The sequence below is a fragment of the Antechinus flavipes genome, chromosome 2 (genome assembly GCF_016432865.1).
Source record: "Antechinus flavipes isolate AdamAnt ecotype Samford, QLD, Australia chromosome 2, AdamAnt_v2, whole genome shotgun sequence".
Taxonomy (NCBI): domain Eukaryota; kingdom Metazoa; phylum Chordata; class Mammalia; order Dasyuromorphia; family Dasyuridae; genus Antechinus; species Antechinus flavipes.
Window position 1 is genome coordinate 348,982,342 of NC_067399.1, and position 22,858 is coordinate 349,005,199.

Genomic DNA, 22,858 nt, shown 5'->3' on the forward strand with positions numbered 1-22,858 from the left:
CTTTCCTATCACTGCCCTTCTCCCTCTTCCCCTCCGCCCCCTTCTTCCCATCCTTCAGTAACCTGCCTTTCCCCAGCCTCCTAGAGTGCTTCTGTGTGTTTATCTTGGTATGTTTGTGGGATCGAGTGAAAGACGAGGGGGAGGTTGGGGTGATGTGTAGTTAGTGTGTGTGCGTGTCCGCGTGTGTGTGTGCGCGCTTGCCTTTGTGTGTGTGTGTGTGTGTGTGTGTGTGTGTGTGTGTGTGTGCTTATGCGCGCGCGCGCGCGCGCACGCGAGAGGTTCTTGCGTTCCGCCAGCTACAGCCAGAGAAGGACGTCTGCCTTTCCCTGTTTATCTGAGCAGCTTCAGGCAGCTGGAGGCTTCTCCTCAACGGAATTTGAGAGCTCTGGGCCTGTGGAGGTTCCGTCGTGTGTTTCTGGGTTGGATATGTTCATGTTCACGTGAAGATGGATTTAATTTACAGTCTCCTGTGGATGCTGACAGTTCTCCTGGAGGAGATCTTTGGCCAAGGAGTGTATGGTGAGTAGAATTACAACCTAGCCTTGTTCGTTCTTTTCCGCAGTTAAGCGATCGTGACCTTGTAATTTTTAGGTTGAAGTATGCTATTGAGACGGGAAAGAACGAAAATGCATGTATAGTGCGGCCTTTCAAGACTCTCCTATAGTGACATTTGATTTACTCTGGTTATTGGGAGACATTTACAGGCAGAGAGAAGCGATGCAGATTGGTTTTAAATTTGCTCGTCAGGCCTCTCAGGCTGTGAGTTATGTGTGGAGCTGGTTCGGTTGCAATTGTGCTTATGAATAGGTTTGGACTCAATTCGACTTAAAATTTGCTTTAATAGAGATCTTGTGCTTTATTTCGGGCCCAGTGTTTTCTGAACAGAGAGAAAATAAGAATATAACACACTTATCTGTTCACCTCTTTTTCCATTCCCATTTCCCAACCTTTCCCCATTTTTCTTAATTTTTTTTTTTCGATCTAAGGGAATGGAACGAGTTGATTCTTTGCAAATACCATTAATATGAATACTATGTTAGGGAGCAGAGGGACGGGAAAGTCAAGATTCCCAGTGGCAGGTACAATTAAGGGACATGTTTATGTGAATGAACGGAATAAATGAATGAATGGAAAGAACAAATGAATGAATGAAGCAAAATCCAGGCTTCTCAGCCTGGGTCTAGGTCATTAATCCTTCCTTTTCACCTGCAAGCCCACATCTTTGTTCCTTTTACTCTGGGAAGGACAGATCTGTGTGTATTTGAGAGAGAAAAATAACTTATTTTTGGAGGAGATACTTAAAAGTGCTCTATCAATTCAGGTTCTTTGGCAGACAGCAATGTGCACTTTTTGCTTCTAATTTTTAATCTCCTTTCTGTCTCTGTCTCTGTTTCTGTCTCTGTCTCTCTCGAATTTGGATATCCTCTGTAGGACAAAGTCCCAAAGAGAATATAACTTTTGTATTCACAAGGAATGATTGAAGGGGAAGAAGCAAGGAGAGATCAGGAGACAGGTTCAATGCTGTGTTTGCCCCTAAAACAGACTCCTGGGGGCGATATCCTGAGGAGCTGCAGTTGCAGCTTGAAATCAATGAATCAGCACTAGGGCTTCTGGGAGCTCCCAGTTGTGAGGAAGATTAGTGACATCTTTCATTTATTTATGAAGTAGGCTTCATATGTCATAGTTGGGGATGCCAAGTCCATTCTTGAAAGTCAGAGATCACAGATTCTGGGACTCATGGCTGGAGTAAAGGTGTATAAAGGTTTCTTTACCTTTCAAACTTTGTTACTGCTTTCCCCATCTACAGTAGTATTGCTGGATAGTTAGCAAAATAAAGTTCCTAATAGAATCAGGATTTTCAGGAACTTCAATGTTTTGCCACCATTCATAGTTTTTCTAAGGTAAAGTTACTATTCAGTTTGCCCTATAGTGGGTGGTGGTGACTAAGAACAGGCTTCCTCTATTTCTCCATCTTCTCTTTTGTCCTTTCCCCATCTGTCAGTATGAATTGAATCATCATTCAGTATGGACTGAATCACTTTTTATTCACCACTAATTCCATCCCATCTTTCCAGTTTTTTTTTTTTTTTTTTTTGAACTTCTGAAAAGAAAACTAGACAGGGAAATTTCATAGTAAAAGTAAGAGATTTGGGGCTTATGGGTCATCATGTGCATAAGCACTAGTCATCTACTCAGGTTGGTAGCAATAGGTGGCTAGAAAGGAATTTCTGTGGTAACAACCAATAGATTAGGTACACTTTGGATTTGGGAAATTGAAAATGTTCTCATGGCACTACTGTAGTGTCACAATGAAGGATCTTTCTAGGAAGAGTTATTTTATTTTTTTGCTGAGGCAATTGGGGTTAAGTAACTTTCTTAAGGGTGACACAGCTAGGAAGTGTTAAGTGTCTATGGTCAGATTTGAACTCAGGTCCTCCTGACTTCAGGGCTGGTGCTCTATCCACTGTGCCACCTAGCTGCCCCAGAATTTTTTTTTTTTTTTTCAGTGTGTTGAGTAACCTAATTACACTAACCTTTTCTAAGTCCTCAATCTTACCATCCTAAATCCAATTCTTTTATTCTCAACAAACAACAACAACAAAAACAAGTTTTGTTTCCAAAGAATGTATGTGAGACTGTGCCAAAAAATTAATGAAGAAGGTCAAGGACACATTCCTGGCACATTTTTTTCCCCTTCAGTTAATTTCTCCTGAGAAAATAAAGTGAAACCCTGGCATTGGATTAGTATTTTAGGAACATCAGTGTTGTGCAGATCAGCAGTTTTGTTAAAAGCAGTATTTCTAGTCAATTATTTATATCTTTTATTCTAATTATGTATATGTCATTTTTTTCTTTCTTATTACTCATTTTTAAAAGATAGTAACATTCCATAAAGATAGCTCCATGTAATCCAATTGAAAGATTAAAAGTCTAATTAATATCTATTATCAGATCCCATTAAAAGAACTTTAAATAATATGTAGAAGCCAAGTAATTTTTTTAACATTATTACTTTTTATAAATTAAAAGCTATCATAATTTTGTGTCCATGATATTTTGTCATGAGAGCATTATATGATGTTTAATATTATGGACTTGAAGTCAGGAAGACCTGGTTTCACATTCCACATCTAAAACTAGTTATGTGACCATAATAGCAAAATCACTTAAACTCTCCTCTCCTTGGAGGAAGGAGTTTCTATTCATTGAATTTATGAGCTCTTTTCACATCGACTTACTACAATTGACTCATTACAATCATAAATTTAGAAATGAAAGTGACTTTGCTTATCATTTGTCCAGCCTCATCATTTTATAGATGAGGAAAACTGAGATATAGAGAGGTTAAACAACTTGTCCAAGTTAAGATACAAATGACAAATAAAATTTTGAATGAACCTGGATTCTCTGATTCCAAATATGATATTCAATTAAAACTTTAATAATGATACAAATATTTTCATATTACTTTATGTAATAAAATTTCATTTTTAAAAGGGCATATATAGATGAAATTTTAAATGTTTTACTTCAATTATAATTTAAATAAGTCAATATTTGTAAAATGCTTTGTAAACTTCAAGTGCTATGACAATGTTAATCATTATTGTAATCATTTAATATTTAATGCAAAGGAAGGATGAATGGGAACCTAAAAGATCCATATACCAACATTTTCTGCCATTGTATGAGTAAGATCCCTTGGATTTTATCCCATTGCATTTTCTTGAGTACTTCCTCATCTTTCTGTTCTTATCACACGATCATAAATCTAGAGTCAGAAGGGACTTCAAAGGGCATCTAATCTAATCTTCTCCTCTCCTTTTGCAGATAAGAACACTAAGAGGTTCAGTGATTTGCCTGAAGTCATAGAGTAAGACATAGAGGAAAGATTTGAACTCACAATTACAAACCGTAAAGCCAATGTTCCTTGTCCTGTACCAAGCTATCTAAATCTGTATGTTTCCTAATTCCTGCATATTCCCTAAGGGGTTTTCTTTAGCCTTTTTGTTTCTTCTATATATTTTTGGGTGTGAATCAGATCAATTATTATCTTTATGCAAATTACTTTCTTTTTTCTATATCCAGTCTCAGTCTAATCATTTAGTTCTAAAGCAGCCTGCTGGACACATTTATTTAATATATTTAATGAACACTTCAAATTCATTCAATTTATCCAAAATATACTCTTAATCAGCACTTCAGATTTAGTACATGTAAAATATACTCTTCCTTTATAAACCTTTTTAAATCTAATCACAAAGTATGAAAATTTGGAAACGTGGAGTTTTGCTTTTTTAATATTGTATTGCTAATACCTTAGCATAATTTCTGTAATTTAGTAGGCAATTCATAATACTTGTTGACTTATTTGATGTTACCTTTTTCTCAGTCACCTAGTTATTTGCCAAACCTGCCAATTCTGTTTTCTCTTCTTTATGTCCCCACCCTACTTCCCATTCTTACTATTACCACAAACTTCTTCATTAACTGAAATCTTCATTAACCATTATAATAACTTTTTTTTTCCCTAGGTCAGTTTTCAATTTCCTCCAATATCAGTCTTCTAATGTACAAGATACTTTTCTCCTCAACATTTGCAAGTTTTCTTTACCAAATAAAATGCAAAAGCTGCTATTCATCCCCTCTCCACCAATTTAGTTGGAAATCATTTTTTCTTTTTTTTTTTTTAATAACTTTTTATTGATAGAACGCATGCCAGGGTAATTTTTTACAGCATTATCCCTTGCATTCACTTCTGTTCCGATTTTTCCCCTCCCTCCCTCCACCCCTTCCCCCAGATGGCAAGCAGTCCTTTACATGTTGAATGGGTTGCAGTATATCCTAGATACAATATATATGTGCAGAACCGAACAGTTTTCTTGTTGCACAGGGAGAATTGAATTCAGAAGGTATAAATAACCCGGGAAGAAAAACAAAAATGCAAGCAGTTTATATTCATTTCCCAGTGTTCTTTCTCTGGGTGTAGCTGCTTCTGTCCATCTTTGATCAATTAAGGCTCTCTTTATCGAAGAGATCCACTTCCATCAGAATACATCCTCAAACAGTATTGTTGTTGAGGTATATAATGATCTCCTGGTTCTGCTCATTTCACTCAGCATCAGTTCATGTAAGTCTCGCCAGTCCTCTCTGTATTCATCCTGCTGGTCATTCCTTACAGAACAATAATATGGAAATCATTTTTTCACTCTTATTTCACATTACTTTGCTTTATGCACTTTGCATTCCAGTCAAAGTAGGATTCTCTGATCTCATTACATTAGGTATGCCCATATTTGTCCCAAGAGGAGATCTTTTTCTCTCTCAAATCTCTTTGACTAGATGAGAATTCCTCTTGTCTTGGCTTTGCCTCACCATACTTCACTTACCTGAGCTACAAGAAATAAACATAAATTAGGGAGAGACTATATATTAGAATGATTCAGTTCCCAGGAGAGCTATATGTATATATTCAGTCTGACATAGTAAGAGAAACTTTAGGAATAATAACTTGGCACATTAATTGAAAAATTAAGGGGAATGCTTAGATGTAGGGAGATCTATAGAGAGATTATGAAAGCATGGAATGGGGTGTTGTAATATGAATTGAAAAAATCCCAGAGAGGGCAGTTTATTTTTTTCCCTGTTTTTTGTTTGTTTGTTTGTTTGTTTGTTTTGTAAACCTCAAGTTCTGGCTCTCAGAAATCTCATGATTTAGGAAACAGATCCAGGAAGGTTAAAAAGCTAATGGATTTAAGGGTAGATTTTTAGTGATCTTGCATATATTAGTTTTGGTAGAGTAGGAGAATATGAAAGCCAATTTTTAAGGAATTAGAAATGAAAAAATACAATTAGTATATGTATACACACACATATATATAGCTTTTTGAGGAGTTTGTCTATGTAACAGTAATAATTTTAGAGTATCATAGGGACTAGCGAAGGTTGTTTAGAAGAGTAGAGCAGTATCTTTCTTATTAGATGTAACATTAAAGTAATGAAATTGACTTTCTCAAATAGTTTATTTTTGACTGATGGTTATCAATCAATTTAGTAATCCATTTCTTAAGAATCTGATTCATTCTTTCCACTTTCCCAGATGAGAGCAGATGCCCAGGTATATAGAATTGCAACTCAATTTGCAATCCCTCTCCGTTATTTCTTATAAGACTTATAAGTATGTTCCATTATTAGAATCAATAATTTCTACCAATCCATACTTAGATACAATTTGTTCCAATGTTATCCACTACCCCTTTTAAAGCAGCAGAGCTCAGAGAAAAGCTTCCACTTATATTCTATCTCTCAGTTTCCCTACTGGTATCATTTCATTAAAACTTAACCTAAATATTTTGGAGCCAGACTCCCTCCTTCCAGAGTGACACCTCCTCAATATCTTCTTATTTATCTTTAGACATATTACACACATTTCAGATACAACTTGTTCTGCAATTACACATATTCATATATGCCAAATTTTCTTGCTTTTACTTCTATGTTAAAGGGAAAAACAAGACAGATTTTAAGATTAATATTCTAAACATCTTTGGACTAAATTTCACAAAATTTATGCCACATGTCCAACTGGGTAGACAAAATGTTAAATAACTCATACAATTTTTACAAATTACCCAGTATACAATTTAGCAAGCAACATAGTAGCTTAAATATATTTCATCTAATTAGCAGATAAAAACATATGACCTTTTTAGGTTAGTTACCAGAGAACTTAAATTCAAATCAAATATGGCTCCAGGTCTGTGTCAGTGACTACCCCACTGGCAAAGTCAGAAATGCTAAAATGTGAGAGATGTAAAAAATATTGGGGCATCGATGTAAACCCTAGAAGAATTCAGGCTAGTCAGGTACACCAGCCTAGCCAGGATAGATTCCACAAATCTGAGAAGCTTGGAAAATCCCAGAGAGGGCAGTTTATTTTTTTTCCTGTTTTTTGTTTGTTTGTTTGTTTGTTTTGTAAACCTCAAGTTCTGGCTCTCAGAAAGCTTTTAATCATGTAAATTAGGCCTACTTAAAAATACAGTTAGACCAACTCAACTTAGTTGATAGCCAGTGCCAAGCAACTGGCTCTGGCTGGCAGGTATCAAAAGGTTCTTTTGAATTTACACCCAATCCTTGGGGGATGGAAAGTTTCTCTGAGTGAGCTGGTCACCAGCTCAAATAAAACAATATTTCCCTATATATTTTGGTACTTCATCCCAATTTTTCCTAAAGATCTATTTTCCTGGGACACCAGATAGGTTTAGAACCAGCTACTTTTCTTTCCCAAGGTTCACAGTATTTTATCCCTTTTAATGGAGAATTCACCTGATTTTACCCAAGAAGAATAGGAGAAAACTTACACACTCTAACCACCTAGGATTTTCTTAATATCAAAGGGAAATAGGACTTTAATTGCTTAAATTCTCTCAATCCCAATCTCAGTCACCCAGATGGCTCACCAGTTGTTTGGAAGAGGAAAGTCTAATTCTTGCTCATCTGGACTGTAGTGTACAGTTTACTGACTGATTTCAAACTTTTCTCAGCTGGCTTATCTCCTGGACTGAATTTAATCTTCTATATTTGTTAGCCTACTTCTGTTTTTGCTTTCTCTGAATGTCACTCTTTGGGAGTTTACTTGATTGGAGCAGGAATTCCTGAGCCAAGTCCAAGGACGACTGGAAAACTTTCTGGAGGGTGCCTGCCCAAGGATTTGGAACAGGAAAGACCCTTATGAACAGAAAATATCCCTGAATGTGCCCTCAAATTGTGTGAGACAGTAACAACCACAAAAACAATTGGAGATTCTCAGAATAAGAAAAAGCAAAAAGAGGTTTATTACAATATCATGAGAAAAGGCATCTCCCATTTGACAAGATATTTGTCAGTAAAAGGAGGCAAAACATAAACTGCAAAACATAAGATTAAATAGAACAGAAGCCCTCCCCCCATAGATTAAGAGATAGATTAGTACTAATTAGCAAAACAAATTCTAAAGTTGAGTAAAACAATTTATGTCTTTTTTTTGAGGTGGCAATAATGAGAATATGAGGGATATGCCCACAAAATAGGAAATGGCAGAACAAATATTGTTATATAAATATGATGGAATACTATTATACTGAACTTTTATCACCATGATGACTGATATTCCAAAGGACAATGGAATATGTTACTCACCTCCTGATAGAGAAGTGAAGTTCTCAGATTGTATGATGAGACAAATGTTATTTTTGGACTGGTGATTTGATTGATTATTTGTAATAAGTCTTATTTTTCTTAAATTCTTAATTGGGTGGATGGCTTAGGATGAGAAGATGAAAAGGCAAATTTTGACTGATTACAATAAATACAAGTTAAAAAATGAACAGAAATGTATATTTTCATTAATTAATCATTTTGCTTGAGCCTTCATTTCAGTGTATTAATTAAAGGAAAGAAATTTCTTTTCCCATCATCTTTAATTTATTTCTTTCACTGTCATTGCCTCTAATCTCATAGATTTAAATAAATATCAATATTACTTACTATGTAATTAATACTGTATGGCATAGTTGCTCCTAAGCTTATATCAGTAGGGCAGACTTCTTTATTTGTATGATCTACATTTATGGTGTGAGGGATGCAGAAGACCCTTACTCAAAATGATTACTCAGCGATCACTCAAAATAGAAAACAGAAAAGTTGTTTATTGAAACCTCTGGAGGATGAGCTCCCATCACAAAATAAGAAAGAGAAAGCTCATGGTAGGAGGGCTAAAGAATTAGTAAAGATATACAGCTTGTATAGGTTCTGTTATAAAGGATTGCATCATAAGTTGGGGAGCATTGAGAAATAGGTGCCCTCTCCCCTAATTGAATGTTAAACATTGGTGCCAAAGGCAGATTAGAACAGAATGCTTTGTTTCCCTGGTTCCGAGAGGAATCATCAATCAGACCTTCAAACTTCAGATTACTGAGCTGACATCATTTAAACTAATAGTCTAAATATTGATAACATTGCACAAGGATAAATGTCATCATCTCTGGTTAAATAAATATATCTAAAGTTTTAAGTAAATATTGGCTTGCACACCCTGTACTTATGTAGGTCACAGAGATATAGAAATAATAAAAAAAATACAGAAAAAAAATTTAAACATTCCTGTAAGTTCTTCACCTTATCTCTCCATTCCACACAATGGTAAGTATTTGCTTGGACATGTTATCAAATGACTCATGCTAATATTTTCTCACAGTGGACTGGGGGAGATGAACTTTTAACTCATCACTGTTAAAAGTCCCATTTTCTTATGTTGTTCCCATTGTGCCCTCATACTTCAAACAAAGAAACTCCAGGCAACTTTAGAATAGGATCAACAATAGATATTTATAAGTTATAATATTAAATTTGGCAAATGTATTTTTTCACTTCCTTCTCATCCCCACCCATACACAATTAATTAGAAATAAGGTAAAGAAAAGTAGGGACTGATTTGTCTCTCTCAATTATTCTACTCCTAGAATGAATACTTGAGATAAATGCTTCCTGGCTTGTCCATTTCAAAATCATCTCATATGGAATTGAAATAGGAAACTGCAGATATGGCAGACTCCAATTCCTGCCACACAATAACTGCCACTTCTCTTCCTTCTCTCCTTATGCTCTTTAATCTTCTAAAACTCCTACAGTAGTGTATACATGATAAATTGAAATCCTTCTATATCAATGCTGATCCCTTATTAATTTTCTCTTTTCTCAAACTGAAATGAATGACAAATCTCAGGGCTTTTTGGCCAACCAAACCTGTTTCAGAGAGTATTACAAATATAACGAACGACAGAGACATGTTTATGTATTTCAAATAAGGTTTCTGCTTATAACTTAAAATCTTCTTTAGCATTTTTTGAATAAAATCTATTATTTATACATTCTTGCTTTTGTATAATAGGGATTTAAACAATTAATAGCTGATAAGTGCTTGTTGAGTTAATAAAATAGATCTTAATTGTTTATTTTCCAAGTAATGAGAATCTTTTGAAATATAAATGTTTAACTATTTCTCCTCTCCCTTTCTAGGAAAGGTTTAAAGGTATTTATGATTTGCTCTTATTAGGCTAAAATAAGTCTTTTTAAAATATGGATAGATTTCAGGAAGGTGAGGAAGGAATCCTTAAAAACAGAAACAACTCTACTCACCTCCTTTTCACATTTAGAACAGTCACCATATTTTATATATATTATATGAGGCCTATTATTTTTTATTGTTCAAAAATATTTCAGTTGAGATTTTGCATCTTTTTTTAGTGATTCACTCATACATTATTGATAGTTCTACTCTGCTTTTTTTTTTTTTTTAGGCAAGCAGGTAGTAGTATCACCTACTTGCATCACACAGGTAGTAAGTGTCAAATGTCTAAAGCCAGATTTGAACTCAGGAGGACCTGAACCAGTGTTCTATCTATCCATTGTGCCATCTAGCTTCCTCTCTTCTGTTTATCTTGTCTATCCCCATTTCCTAACCCAACTTCCTATCTGATCTTCTCTTCCAGAAGCAAATCACTTCATTATCATATTTGAATTTATGCATTTAATAAATAAATTTGCTTGTGTAGTTTTTAATCATTTACTATATATGCCTCCCATCTCCACTCCCACAATTGAGCTAGAGGGGGAAATACATATTAACAATATGCAAATTATATTTCTCATTTCACATCTTGAATCCATTACCTCCCTGTCAGAAAAAGTGTGATGTGTTTAATTTTTAGTACCCTGGACCTGTGATTGCAATTGCATTAATAAGAATCCAGATGTCTTTCAAAGTTCTGCCCTATAATGTTGTTGCTTAAATTATTTCCTAATTCTTTGAATTTTACAGTTTGTAATTTTCTTTTTTGGTCATCTTTGTCCATCTGATGAGTGCCAGATTGTATCTCAGAGTTGTTTTAATTTTAATTTCTCTTAATATTAGTGACTTAGATGAGATATATGTCTTTTTTCTTTTTTTTGGGGTTTTGTTTTAAAATCTTGGATTTTTCCCTTTGAGAGTTGCTTGCACATTTATCTTTGTTCACTTATCTACCGGAGAATAGCATTCATTCTTTATACATTTGGATGTAAGACTTTTTTTTTTTTCACAGAAATTTGCTAGAAAGATTCTTCCCTCTTTCCCAGTTCCTTGTTTTCCTTCTAATTTTAACTATATTCAATTTGTGCAAGAACTTTTTAAATTTTTTATAATCAAACTTGTCCTTTTATCTTTGTGATCCTCTTTATTGCTTGCTTTAGTTATTCTTTTCCCCTTCCCCATGAACCTAAAAAGAAATTTCCTCTTTGCTACTCTAATTTGCTTATACTATCATTGTTTTTTTTTTTTTTTTTTTTTTTTTGGTTGTTGTTGCCATATATATTTGAAGTTTATTTACTTTTTAATAATAATAATAGCTTTTTATTACAAAATACAGGCAAAGATAGTTTTCAACATCCATCCCTGCAAAACCTTGTGTTCCAAATTTATGTTCTTTCCTGCCCACCTCCTCCCTCCCCTAGACAGCAAATAATACAATACAGGTTAAACATGTGCAATTCTAACTATATTTCCACATTTATCTTGCTTATATTTGGAGTTTATTTTATCATTGCATTATATTGACTCATACCTATTTCTGCCAAACTATTCATTTCCCAGAAGTTTTTATTAAATAACAGTAAATGCTTCTCCCATTAGAGAGAAGATTTTCAATTAGTGAATACTTGTTTGCTTCTGTATTCTATTCCAGCGATTTTTTTTTTAATTTTTAAAACTAGTTCCAGGTTATTTTATTTATTTATTTTGCTAAGGCAATTGGGGTTAAATGACTTGCCCAGGGTCACACAGCTAGGAAGTGTTAATTGTCAAAGGTCTGATTTGAACTCAGATCCTCCTGACTTTAGGGTTGGTGCTCTATTCACAGAGCTATTTAGCTGTCCCCGCCAGGTTATTTTTAATACTTATTATTTTGTAATATTGTTTGCAATGCGATATTGATTCTCTTCTTTCTCTTTTTTGTTATTATTATCCTTGTGTTTCTGGATGTCTGTTTTGGACTTTTTTTTTTTTTTTTTTTTTTTTGGTTTGGCAGTCTGTTTGATATTGAAAAAAGCAAAATTAATATTGTTATTCCATTTTCTTGATCTACACATAAGTAATTAATATGTTTCCAATTATTTTATACTTTATTCCTGAAAATTATGTTTTAGCATAGAATTCATACAGTTTCTGGGAATGTCTTTACAGATACAATCACAAATATTTATAGTTTCTGTCATTATTTTGAATGGAGTTTCTTTTTGTTAGATTGTATGGGTAACCTACAGGAAGTCTATTGATTTATGTGGGTTTATATTATGTAAGTATTGAATTTATTGTTGCATTATTTTTGATTGACAAGTGTTTTTTAAATAAATCATCATATGTATAAGAAAAATAATTTTGCTTCCTCAGCTTATTTCTTCAAATTCTCTTTTTTTCCCTTATTGCTATAGTTATCATTTATAGCATTATGTAAAATAGTAATGTAAAACAGCAGTGATGATAATAAACATCCTTACCTATAGAGACAATTGGTGATGCAATAGAAAGAGTACTAAGCCTGGAGTTAGGAAGACCAAGTTCAAATGTGGCCTCATCTAGACACTAGCTGTGAAACCTAGCAAGTTATTTCAGTTTCCTTAACTGTAAAATGGGAATAATAACAGCACCCATTTTGAAGGATTGTTGTGAGGATACTGTGAGATGATAGTTATAAAAACCTGTAAGCACAGTGTCTGGAACAAAGTAGGTAGTATAGAAATGCTTTTTTTTTTTTTTTTTCTCTCTTTCCCCTTCTTTTCCTTCCTTTTCCCTGATCTTTATGAAGAGGCCTGCAACTGTTCCCCAATACATTTTTTTTTTTTTTTTTGCTATAGGTTTTAGATAAATGGTATTTACTTTATCAGGGAATGGTTCAATTTTTACCAATTTTTAAAAGTTTTTTTTTTAATGAAAATGCATATTTTTGTCTTTTAAAATTTATATTGATATAATCTTGTAGTTATTATTTATATTAACACAATTTATTTAACTTATATTCTTTTATATTGAATTAACCCTACAACCCACTTATAAATACAGTTTGTCATATTATGTAATCTTTTAAATATGTTTTCACAGCTTTTTGCAGTTTTTTGTTTGATTTTTTGTGTGTCACTGTTCATTAGTTCATTCAATTAGTTCAAGAGTTCATTTTTCTCTCTTTGGCTCAGGTATCAAAACTATATTTATATAACAGAAAGTGATTGTAAGTGTATCTTTTTTTAAAAATTAATTTTCTTATTTAACTTTGGATTAGATTTATCTTTGAGTTATATTGATCTAGATCAGAATTCTCATTATTGTTGTTTTACTATCCATTTCTCTCTTCAGTTTGATTAATTTTTTTTCTTTAAGTATTGAAGGTACTATGCTATTTAGTTAACATTTAATGAATATTGATATTCAGATTTCCTGCTGTCTCAGGGAAAGGGGGAGAATAATAAGGGAGAGATAGAATTTGGAATTCAAAACTTAAAAAAGTTAAACATTATTTTTATATATAATTGGAAAAACAAAATATTAAAAATTAAGAATTTAGCAACATAAATATTAAAAAGATGCTTTAAATATAAAAGAATTAAAAAAGAGTGCTGATAATGATTTGTTCCTAATTATGCATTTACACATATTGTAATTTCCTTTGCTTTTGCTATTTTATACTACTTACCCTACTGATCTTACCTATCCTACTTGTTGTAGTATTATCTGGGATAAAATATAGATTATTTATCACTTGAGATTCATCAGTGAGAAATCCGGAAAATTGGTTGAATAACTTTCAACCTTAATATGAACTTACTATGGATAATACAATTGTTTTACAAAGTAGAAATCTGGAAAATTAGAAATTAATTAACATTTGATAAACATACCATTTAATAAATAAATAATTTTAGGACCTGCTTTTTGTAAAAATGGATAAAATAAAGTTAGCTAACCTGATTTAAAAATTTTTTCATATCAAAATGAAAATAAAAGGAGAATTTACAACAGCTGAAGAATTAAAGAAATTTACCTTTAATTTGCCCCAGTTATATTCTAACATAATTGATAACTGAGAGAAAACACATGAATATTACAATACAAATTACCCAGATTTAAAATTTTTAAATATAATTTCAATCAAAAAAAAAATCTTTTTTCCTCTACTCCCAAGTGAGAAAAACAGAAAAAAAAAATCCCATTACAAGCATGCCTAATGAAGCAAAACAAATTTCTACATTGGACATGTCCAGAAAAATGTCTCATATTGTACTCTGAGATTTTCATTTTTTTATTATGATGTAGACAGTATTTTTATTATTAGTCTTCTGAAATTATGGATAGTCATTATGTTGATCAAAACAGGTGTGTATTTCAAAGTTGTTTGACTTTATAATATTGTTTCATTGATAAAAATTGTTCTCTTGATTCTACTCACTTTGTTTCAGTGTATGCCACTCTTTCCAGTTTTCTCCAGAATTATTTCCTTTATCATTTCTAACAGCTCAATGCTGTTCCATTACATTTATGTACTATAACTTATTCAGCCATTCTGCAATTGATGGATACTTCCTCTGTTTCCAATTATTTGCTATCACAAAAAGTTATTTTGTACATCCTTAGAGTTTGTTTTGTTCTACTCTCCTATTTCCTCCTTTTCCTTTCTTTCCTTTTCTTTCTATTTCATTGTTGAGTGAAATGGATTTCTATAACCAATTGTGTGTGTACAACTGTGTACCTAATTAATTCATATGAGTGTGTGTATTTTATTTGCTCTTTTCCTTCTTATTTTTATCCACTTCTACTTTACATCTTTTTTATGGTTCTCTTGATCCTGATTTCTCTTGACTCACATCAAAATTTTATCATTGCTTTGACCTTTTTCTAAGGATTTCTTAAAAGTCCTCTATTTTATGAAAGGGTTTTTTTCTTCTAGAATTATAATGTTTTTCTGGGTAATCTTTTTTTTTTTTTTTTAAATTTTAAGCCTATATATCCTTTGCTTTTTAGAATAATATACTCTAAACTCTTTATTCCCTTAAAGTAGTGACTGCTAAATGATGTATGATCTTCTGTGACTTCTCAATATTTAAATGCATTGTTTCTGATTGCTTTTTACTATGATTTTGGTAGCTTTCATTTTGGGGATTCTTTGAGTAGATTTTATTTGCACTTTGTCCTTTTGTTCTAAGAGATCTGGGTAGCTTTCTACTTACAGTTTCTTGAAATCTGATGTTTAGGTCCCCCCTTTTTTTTTTTTGGTCATAAATTTCAAGGAACCCAATTTTCCTTAAATTTGTTTTTTAAATCAGTTACTTTTGCTATGTCTTTGATTTCCTTTATTTTTTCCAGTTTTTGATTTTGCTTCAATATTTCTGATTGTCTCAATTGTTTTGTATATCTCATGCCAAGTTGTTGTCCGTTTTCCAATCTTTCTTCCATAGTTCTAAGGTCTTTTCTACTTTTTTCTCTAGTATTCTCATTTCATTTATAAAAATAATTTGACTTTTAAAATCTTTTTGACTTTCTCACTTTAAGTAATTTCAGTTGAATTTTTGCTCAAGCTCTGCTTTTTCCTTGAGACTTTGCTTGTTGATGTTTTGGAATTATTATTATTATTATTATTTTTTTTTTTTTGGTTTTGTGTCTTAAATGTCTTATCACAATAATATCTTTTAATGGTGGAATTCTCTTTTTGTTTGCATATTCTTCTAGTCTAATTCCTGAATTCAGGATTAATGTTTGAGCTAAGAGTTGTATAATTATAGAAGAAATGATTAAATGATTAAATATTGCTTTCTTGGGGGTAGTTGAGCAGAAGATGCAATCTCCAAAGTACCCCTAAAGTGGTCTGATTGTGGGCAAGTCTGATCTCTGCCAATTTGAACTTTGCAATTTCTTGTCCTGGATTTGAATTTGAACAGACTTTTCTTTGGAGTTTCAGTAGATGGCTGTATCAAAAGCACAGATACAACCACTGTCAGCTTTCTGGAGACCCCTCCCAGTTGTCTGAAGAACATTACTTGATCAATCGACAGAATTGTAGGTTTCATTTTGGTCAGGAATTGTTGCTCTGATTGTTCCTCAGGCTTCAGACTAGGCTAGCAGTTGGAACTGAGACTCCATTCTGCTCCACAGTCCAAGCCACACAATTGCTACTTGCTTTTGAACTTCTTCACTCAGAACTCAGTCTGAGGATGCATCTTATACTGAATAAATTCTCTTGGACACAATTCTTTATTTTATTCTACTCTGGGAATACTTTCTCAATGTTTTCATAAACATGAGGGAAAAAAAAAACAAGGCATGCATCTAAAAAAAACCTTAAACAATTGAATATTTTTAAAATTGGAGAAGAGATTAATAAAATTGAAATCAAAATAAAAATTGAATTTATGAGTAAAATTTGGATTTTTTTGGTGGGGGGAATAACATCATAGACCAACTTTTAGTTAATGTAATTTTAAAATTAAATTTTATTTTATTTTCAGGTTTAAATTTTCTTCACTTATTGAGAAGTCAAGAAATATAATATCTGTTGTACACATGAATTCATACAAAACAGATTTCATCATTACCCATATTCCCTCCCATCCCCCATATACAAGAACAAGGAAAGAGGGAAAATGTGCTTCAATTTCCATTCTGAATCAATCATTTCTCTATTTGGAAGTAAAAAGCATTTTATATCACAAGTCTTTTGGAACTGTGGTGGGTCACTGTCTGGATTAGTTGCTAAGGTTTTCATAGTTGATGATCTTTAGAATATTGATATTTTGTATAAATTGTACCAACTCTATTCTCTTTCACTTTGCTCATGTAAATCTTCTAAGAGTTTTTTGAAATCATTCATTTCATTAATAACACAATGACTATTCCTCAATTGATGATTATCCTCTCAGTTTCCAATTGTTTGCTACCAAAAACTCCCATGCCACTATACATAGTTTTGTACTTAAAGGTCCTTTGCCTTTCTCTTTGAGATCTTTCAGGTGTAGATCTAGTAGTCATGTGTCAAAAGATGTGCACAGCTTTTGTTTTTTTAGACTTAACTCTAAATTACCTTCCAGAATGGATGAACTAGTTACACAAATTCACCAGCATAAGGCGTTTTCCTTTTTTGTCACCTTAGTAAAATTGATGATTCTAAGGTGCTACCTCAGAGTTGTTTTAATTTGCTTTTTTCTAATACTGATTTATATTATTTGACATGACTATTGATAAATGGTTTCTTCTTGTGAAATCTATTCATGTCTATTAATCATTAATGATGTAGGGAATGGCTCTTATTATAAATTTAACTCAGCTTCCTATGGTTGTTGTTGTTGTTGTTTTTTTTTTTTTTTGTTTGTTTGTTTTGGTTTTTTTTTGTTTTTTTTTTTTAACATGTCTCATTTTAGAAATGAGGCCTTTATTGGAGAAACTTGCTTCAAATATTTTCCTTCAGTTTCCAATTTTTCTTCAAATTTTACCTATACTGGGTTTTTTTGTACAAAAATGTCTGCATGTTATGTGATCAAAATTGTACATTTTATTTCCCACAGAACATTTTAACTCTTTTTTCATATTAAATCTTCCCCTAGCTTATTTCTTACATGTTCTACTAATTTGTAAATGAAATCACCCTTTATATCTAAACCATAAACCCATTATGAGAGTCTCTTAATATACGGTGTAAAATATTGCACTATGCCAGACTAATTTCTAGTTTTTACAGAAGTATTTGTCATCTAGTGAGTTCTTTATCTTATAGTTAGGATCTTGGATTTATCAGTTACAAGGTTATTGTAATCATTTGTTTTGGTATATCATAACTACCATGTTCCATTGAGCAATCATTCTATTATCTATTATTAAATTATCTTGAGAATTAAAGCTTTCTAATATTGTAATATTCTTCTCTAAAATGTAATATTCTCTGGGAGCAGGTTTCTTGGGGGGTTTCTGGAGACAGCCTTAGTTTCAGTTCTGTGGAATCACCCCAAATGCAGCTAGGAGTTAAAGTCCAAATCCTTTATTGTTTCCTTCAAAATAGCCCAGTTAGCTTTCTTAGAGACCTATCTCTCTCTTTGGTTCCGAGAGCTCTTGCCACTAGTCCTTTGCCTCTCCAGCTTCAGCCTCTAGCTCCTTCTGAATCTCCAGCCAGCACAAAGGTGGAATATAGAATAAATCTGACTCCTCCTCCAAGAGTGGGCTTGTGTTTCTGGCCCTGAGAGCTTCTTGCTTATATGCTGTACATTGAGTACACACCAATCATTATATCACTGGGAAACCATTATTTGTTGTAGGATTAAATCAATTCTAAACTAGATTTAAACATTGTCTCCTCAATTCCACTTAGTACCTTGTTTCAAGTTCTGGCTCATACATCTCCTTGTAGGATTAGATCAATCATACTGAACCATGTTAAATTAGATAATTATTGTCTATCAATTCCAGTGTCTTAGTACCTTATGAGAATCTTAACATATATAATTTGAGATATGGTATTGCTATTCCTTTTTCTTTACACTTTTTCATTGATTTCTTTGATATTCTTTACTTTTTGTTCAGATGGATTTTCTTATTTTTTCCCCTAGCTTAAAAGAGCTTTTTTCACAGTTTGGGACTACATTGAATAAGTAAATGAAATTAGGTATCATTGTCATTTTTATTATATTAACTCTATTTAACCATGAGCAGGTATTATTTTTCCCATTGTTTGGAGCTCTCTTTATTTGTGTGAAGAGTATTTAATAATTGTGTACATATAGTTTCTGTGTCTAACTTGAAAGAGAACTCCCAAGTATTTTATATTATCTGTAGTTACTTTAAATAGAGTTTTTCTATTTTTTCCTCCTGGGTCTTATTGGTAGCACACAGAAATACTTATGACTTGTCTGAATTTTTTATTATCTTAGTTATTTTATGTCTTATTTTATAAATTTGCTAGATATTAGTTATTTTAAGTGGTTTTTAGTTGTCTCTTTAGGGTTCTGGAAGTAAATTATCAACTCATTTACAAAAAAGGGATAGTTTTTTCCTCATTGCCTATATTACTCATTCTATTTTCTTTAATTGTCATTTCTATAGTGAAAATGTTGGAATCTTTACAAACTGCTAACTCATTAGAGTTGATAGATTATTGATCTGATCTTACAAGAAGATGTTTTGGGCCAGAACCTGAAACAAGGTACTAAGTAGAACTAATTGATACAATGCTTGTGTTCACACCTTTACTCATTGGAATTCACAAGTATGAGAGATTCACAAAGTTAACTGTGTAACTTTGTGAATTCACACCTCCCTTGAAGCTCTTAGGGCCAGAGAGCACTATGGGAGAAAACCCATAATCCCTCTCTCTCATATCCCACAATTCCTCTCTCTCGTATAAAAGAAACAGACAGAGACTCTTGGACAGATTTCAGCAGAATTACATGAAGAGTGGAGATGGATTGAAGGCTGAAGAAAGCAGAGGCAGAAGCAAAGGACAAAACTGCAAGAGCTCTTGGAACCAAGCAGAGAGATAGGCCTCTAAGAATCTAGCTCTTTGGGCCCAAGGAAAAAGACAAGACTTGGAAGGAGAAATAAACATTTATATTTTTACCAGCTGGCTGCATTTGGGGTAATTATTGATCTGAACTGATGCTAAGGCTGCCTCAAGAAAACCTCCCCTGATACACCTGCTCTTACACCCAGAGAGAACCATCTATATTATATATTTTAAAGAAGAAAAAGAATACTACAAAAATTTCTGCAAAATATTGCGTAATATTGATGATAATGGTACTTGCTTTACCACTGATGTTGTTGAAAAGACTTCTAGCTTATCTTTATTACTAATAATGTTTGCTTTTGGCTCTAGGTAGGTAATATTTTTTTTAAAGAAAAGCTTAATTTATTCCTGTGTTTTCTACTGCTTTCAATAAGAATGGTTATTCCATTCTAGAGAGTAATATGGAACTTGTCCAAAGGACTATCAAACTGTACATACCCTTTGATCCAGCAGTGTCTCTATTGGACCTGTTTCCCCACAAGATCATAAAAAGGGAAAAGAATCCACAATGTTTGTAGTAGCCTGTTTTGTAGTGGCTAGGTTTTGGAACCTGAGTGGGTGCCCATCAGTTGGAGAATGGCTGAACAAATTATGGTGTTTGAATGTTATGGAATATTATTGTTCTATAAGATACAATCAGCAGGATGATTTTAGGAAGGGCTTATCTGAAGTGATGCTAAGTGAACCAAGAGAACATTGTACATAGCAATAACAAGATTATGTGATGATTAATTCTGATGGACATGCTTTCAACAGCAAAGTGATTCAAGCCAGTTCCAATGGTCAGATGGAGAGACTCATTTGCACCCAGATAGAGGATTATGAGGACTGAATGTGGATCACAACATAGTAATTTCATTTTGTTTTATTGTTGTTTGCTTGCATTTTGTTTTCTTTCTCATTTTTTTTTTTTTGGTAGAAAACAGGAACTTTGAAAAGTCTTAAATATAGACTCAGTATGACTGATGAGATAATGATTCCCTAGCTGCGCACATACTTAGTGTGGTATTTAATGTGATGTAATGATGTAATATTCTACAGCTGGTGCCTGCTCAGTGTGGTGTAGTGATGTATTTAAGACCTGGGACAACTGGGAATGCTATCTCGGCCACAGCTCTCAGCCATAGACACAACAGAAGATGCCAGATTCCAGACCCCATCTTTGACCAGCCACTGGCCCTCCTGCCTCCTTCACTCCTCCACTAAGACCAAGGACTCAGGCTAATCCCAAGGGCTTCCAAAGAGCTAGTCTGGACTTTACACTTCTAGTTCCTTTTTTATATTATAACAGTAAAATCAAATTATACTTGCACTCTCTATGTATATCCATAACAGATGTACAATATTCAAGAGTTCTTTTTACCTTTTTATACTTCTCTTGAGTCCTATATTTGGAGGTTGATTTTTTTTTTTTTTTTTTTTTTTTTTTTTTTTTTTTTTTTTTTTTTTTTTTTTAGCTCTGGTCTTTTCATCAGAAATAAATGTAATTCATCTGTTTCATTGAATGTTCTGGAAGTTTATCAGGATAGTTTATTCTTCACTGCTTTCCAAGTTTTTTTGCTTTTCAGAACATCAGATTCCAGGTCCTTTGATCCTTTAAGTTGGAAGCTGCTAGATTCTGGGTGATCCTTATTGTAACTCCTTGGTATTTGAATTGTTTTTTTTTTTCCCTAGCTGCTTGTAATATTTTTTCCTTGGTCCAGTAGTTCTGAAATTTAGCCACTATATTCCTTGGAGTTTTAATTTTGGGGTCTCTTTAAGGAAGTGTTTGGTGAAGTCTTCCAATGGCTATTTAACCTTATGATTCTATGACATCAGGGCAGTTTTCTTTGATGATTTTATGAAATATAGTGTCTAGGCTCTTTGTGATTATCACGGTTTTCAGGGAGTCCAATAATCCTTAGATTGTCTCTCCTAGATCTGTTTTCCAGATCAGTTGTTTTCCCAAGTAGGTATTTTACGTTTTTTTCCTATTTTTCATTTTTTTGGTTTTACTTGACTGGTTCTTGATGTCTCATTGAGTCATTCATTTCCATTTGTTCAGTTCTGATTTTTAGTGAATTATTTTCTTCATTTACTTTTTTTTTACTTCTTTTTGTATTTGTCCAATTGAGTTTTAAAATTCTGTTTTCTAAGGAGTTATTTGCTATTATCTTCCTAATAGGACCTTTTGCCTGCTAAAGAAATCTGTCTTCCTAGCAAGTTGGCTTCTCAGTGCCAATAAATCCCTTTTTGCCACACAGATTTCAGGTTTGCAAATTCTTTTGCATAGAACCTGTATTGATCAGAGGGAATTTTCCACTCAATTCTTACACCTCATTACAACTAACCTCATCAATTTTCTTCTTTAAGATTCTGGATTTCCTTTTTCAGTTGGTTGACTTTCTTTACAAACGCTTGTTTTTCTTGGATTTTTTTTTTTTTTAAAGATTTTTCTCAATTTCTTTAATTTTGATTTTTAAAAAAATTTTTTTTAGGGGGGGTTCTTTTATGAATTCTTTTAGGTTTGTGGTAAGAAAGACTTTTTTTTTTTTTTTTTTTGTCTTTAGTATCCTCCTCTGAAAATGAACCCTCGTTCTCCCTATTCCCATTGTTAGTTTCTGGGGTTGGGCCTTTCTTTTTAGCTTGTTCATTAAAAAAATTATGGCAGATTATTGATCTAATCACCTTTAGTCCTCTATCTTTAGTGCTTCTTCTATCTTTAGGTTTTCCTTCAGTTCTATCCTTTAGTCTAGAATTTAAACCAGGGACTCTCCTATAAGTTCCCACAGCCAACAGTTTCCCTGCTCTACTGCTTCTGTATTCACTGGCCATGTATTCTTTCTCTACCAGGGCTGCATCTTAGCAGCACAACTTCGGCATTCTTTATCAGCAGAGCTTCTTCAATCTTTTCCAATTCAGATACCTGGAAACCCTCACCCCGCCCCCCATTCTGCCACCGTTTGAAAATTCCTGGGACTGGGGCTGAAGCTACCTCTCAACCCAGCTAGCCTCTGGGCTTAGTGCTTGCTATTTTAATGGAAGTATCCTGGAGATGTTTGTGCTTCACATGGGCCTAACGTTAGTCTTAGTATCTTTCTGTGGAGCTTCTCCATTTGTCCTAGTAGACCATCATTTTGCCCTAAATCTTGTTTATTTTTTACCATTCTATGTTCACTCTATTTTGTTTTATCTGAAATGCTTGGATTTTTCTGACCTACTCCATTATCTTAGAATCTTTTGCCATCATTTCTTATAACACAATGACA

At 33.1% G+C, this 22,858-nt stretch overlaps 1 protein-coding gene across 1 annotated transcript in view; it reads left to right on the forward strand.

Moving 5' to 3' along the window:
• The first annotated feature begins 294 nt into the window (after window positions 1-294).
• Window positions 295-22,858, forward strand: part of MDGA2 (MAM domain containing glycosylphosphatidylinositol anchor 2) — an 816,139-nt gene continuing 793,575 nt past the window's right edge. The window contains exon 1 of the mRNA XM_051978002.1: window positions 295-519. Within this exon, the coding sequence (XP_051833962.1) occupies window positions 447-519 (73 nt within the window). The 5' untranslated portion in view covers window positions 295-446. The remainder of the gene's footprint in view (window positions 520-22,858) is intronic.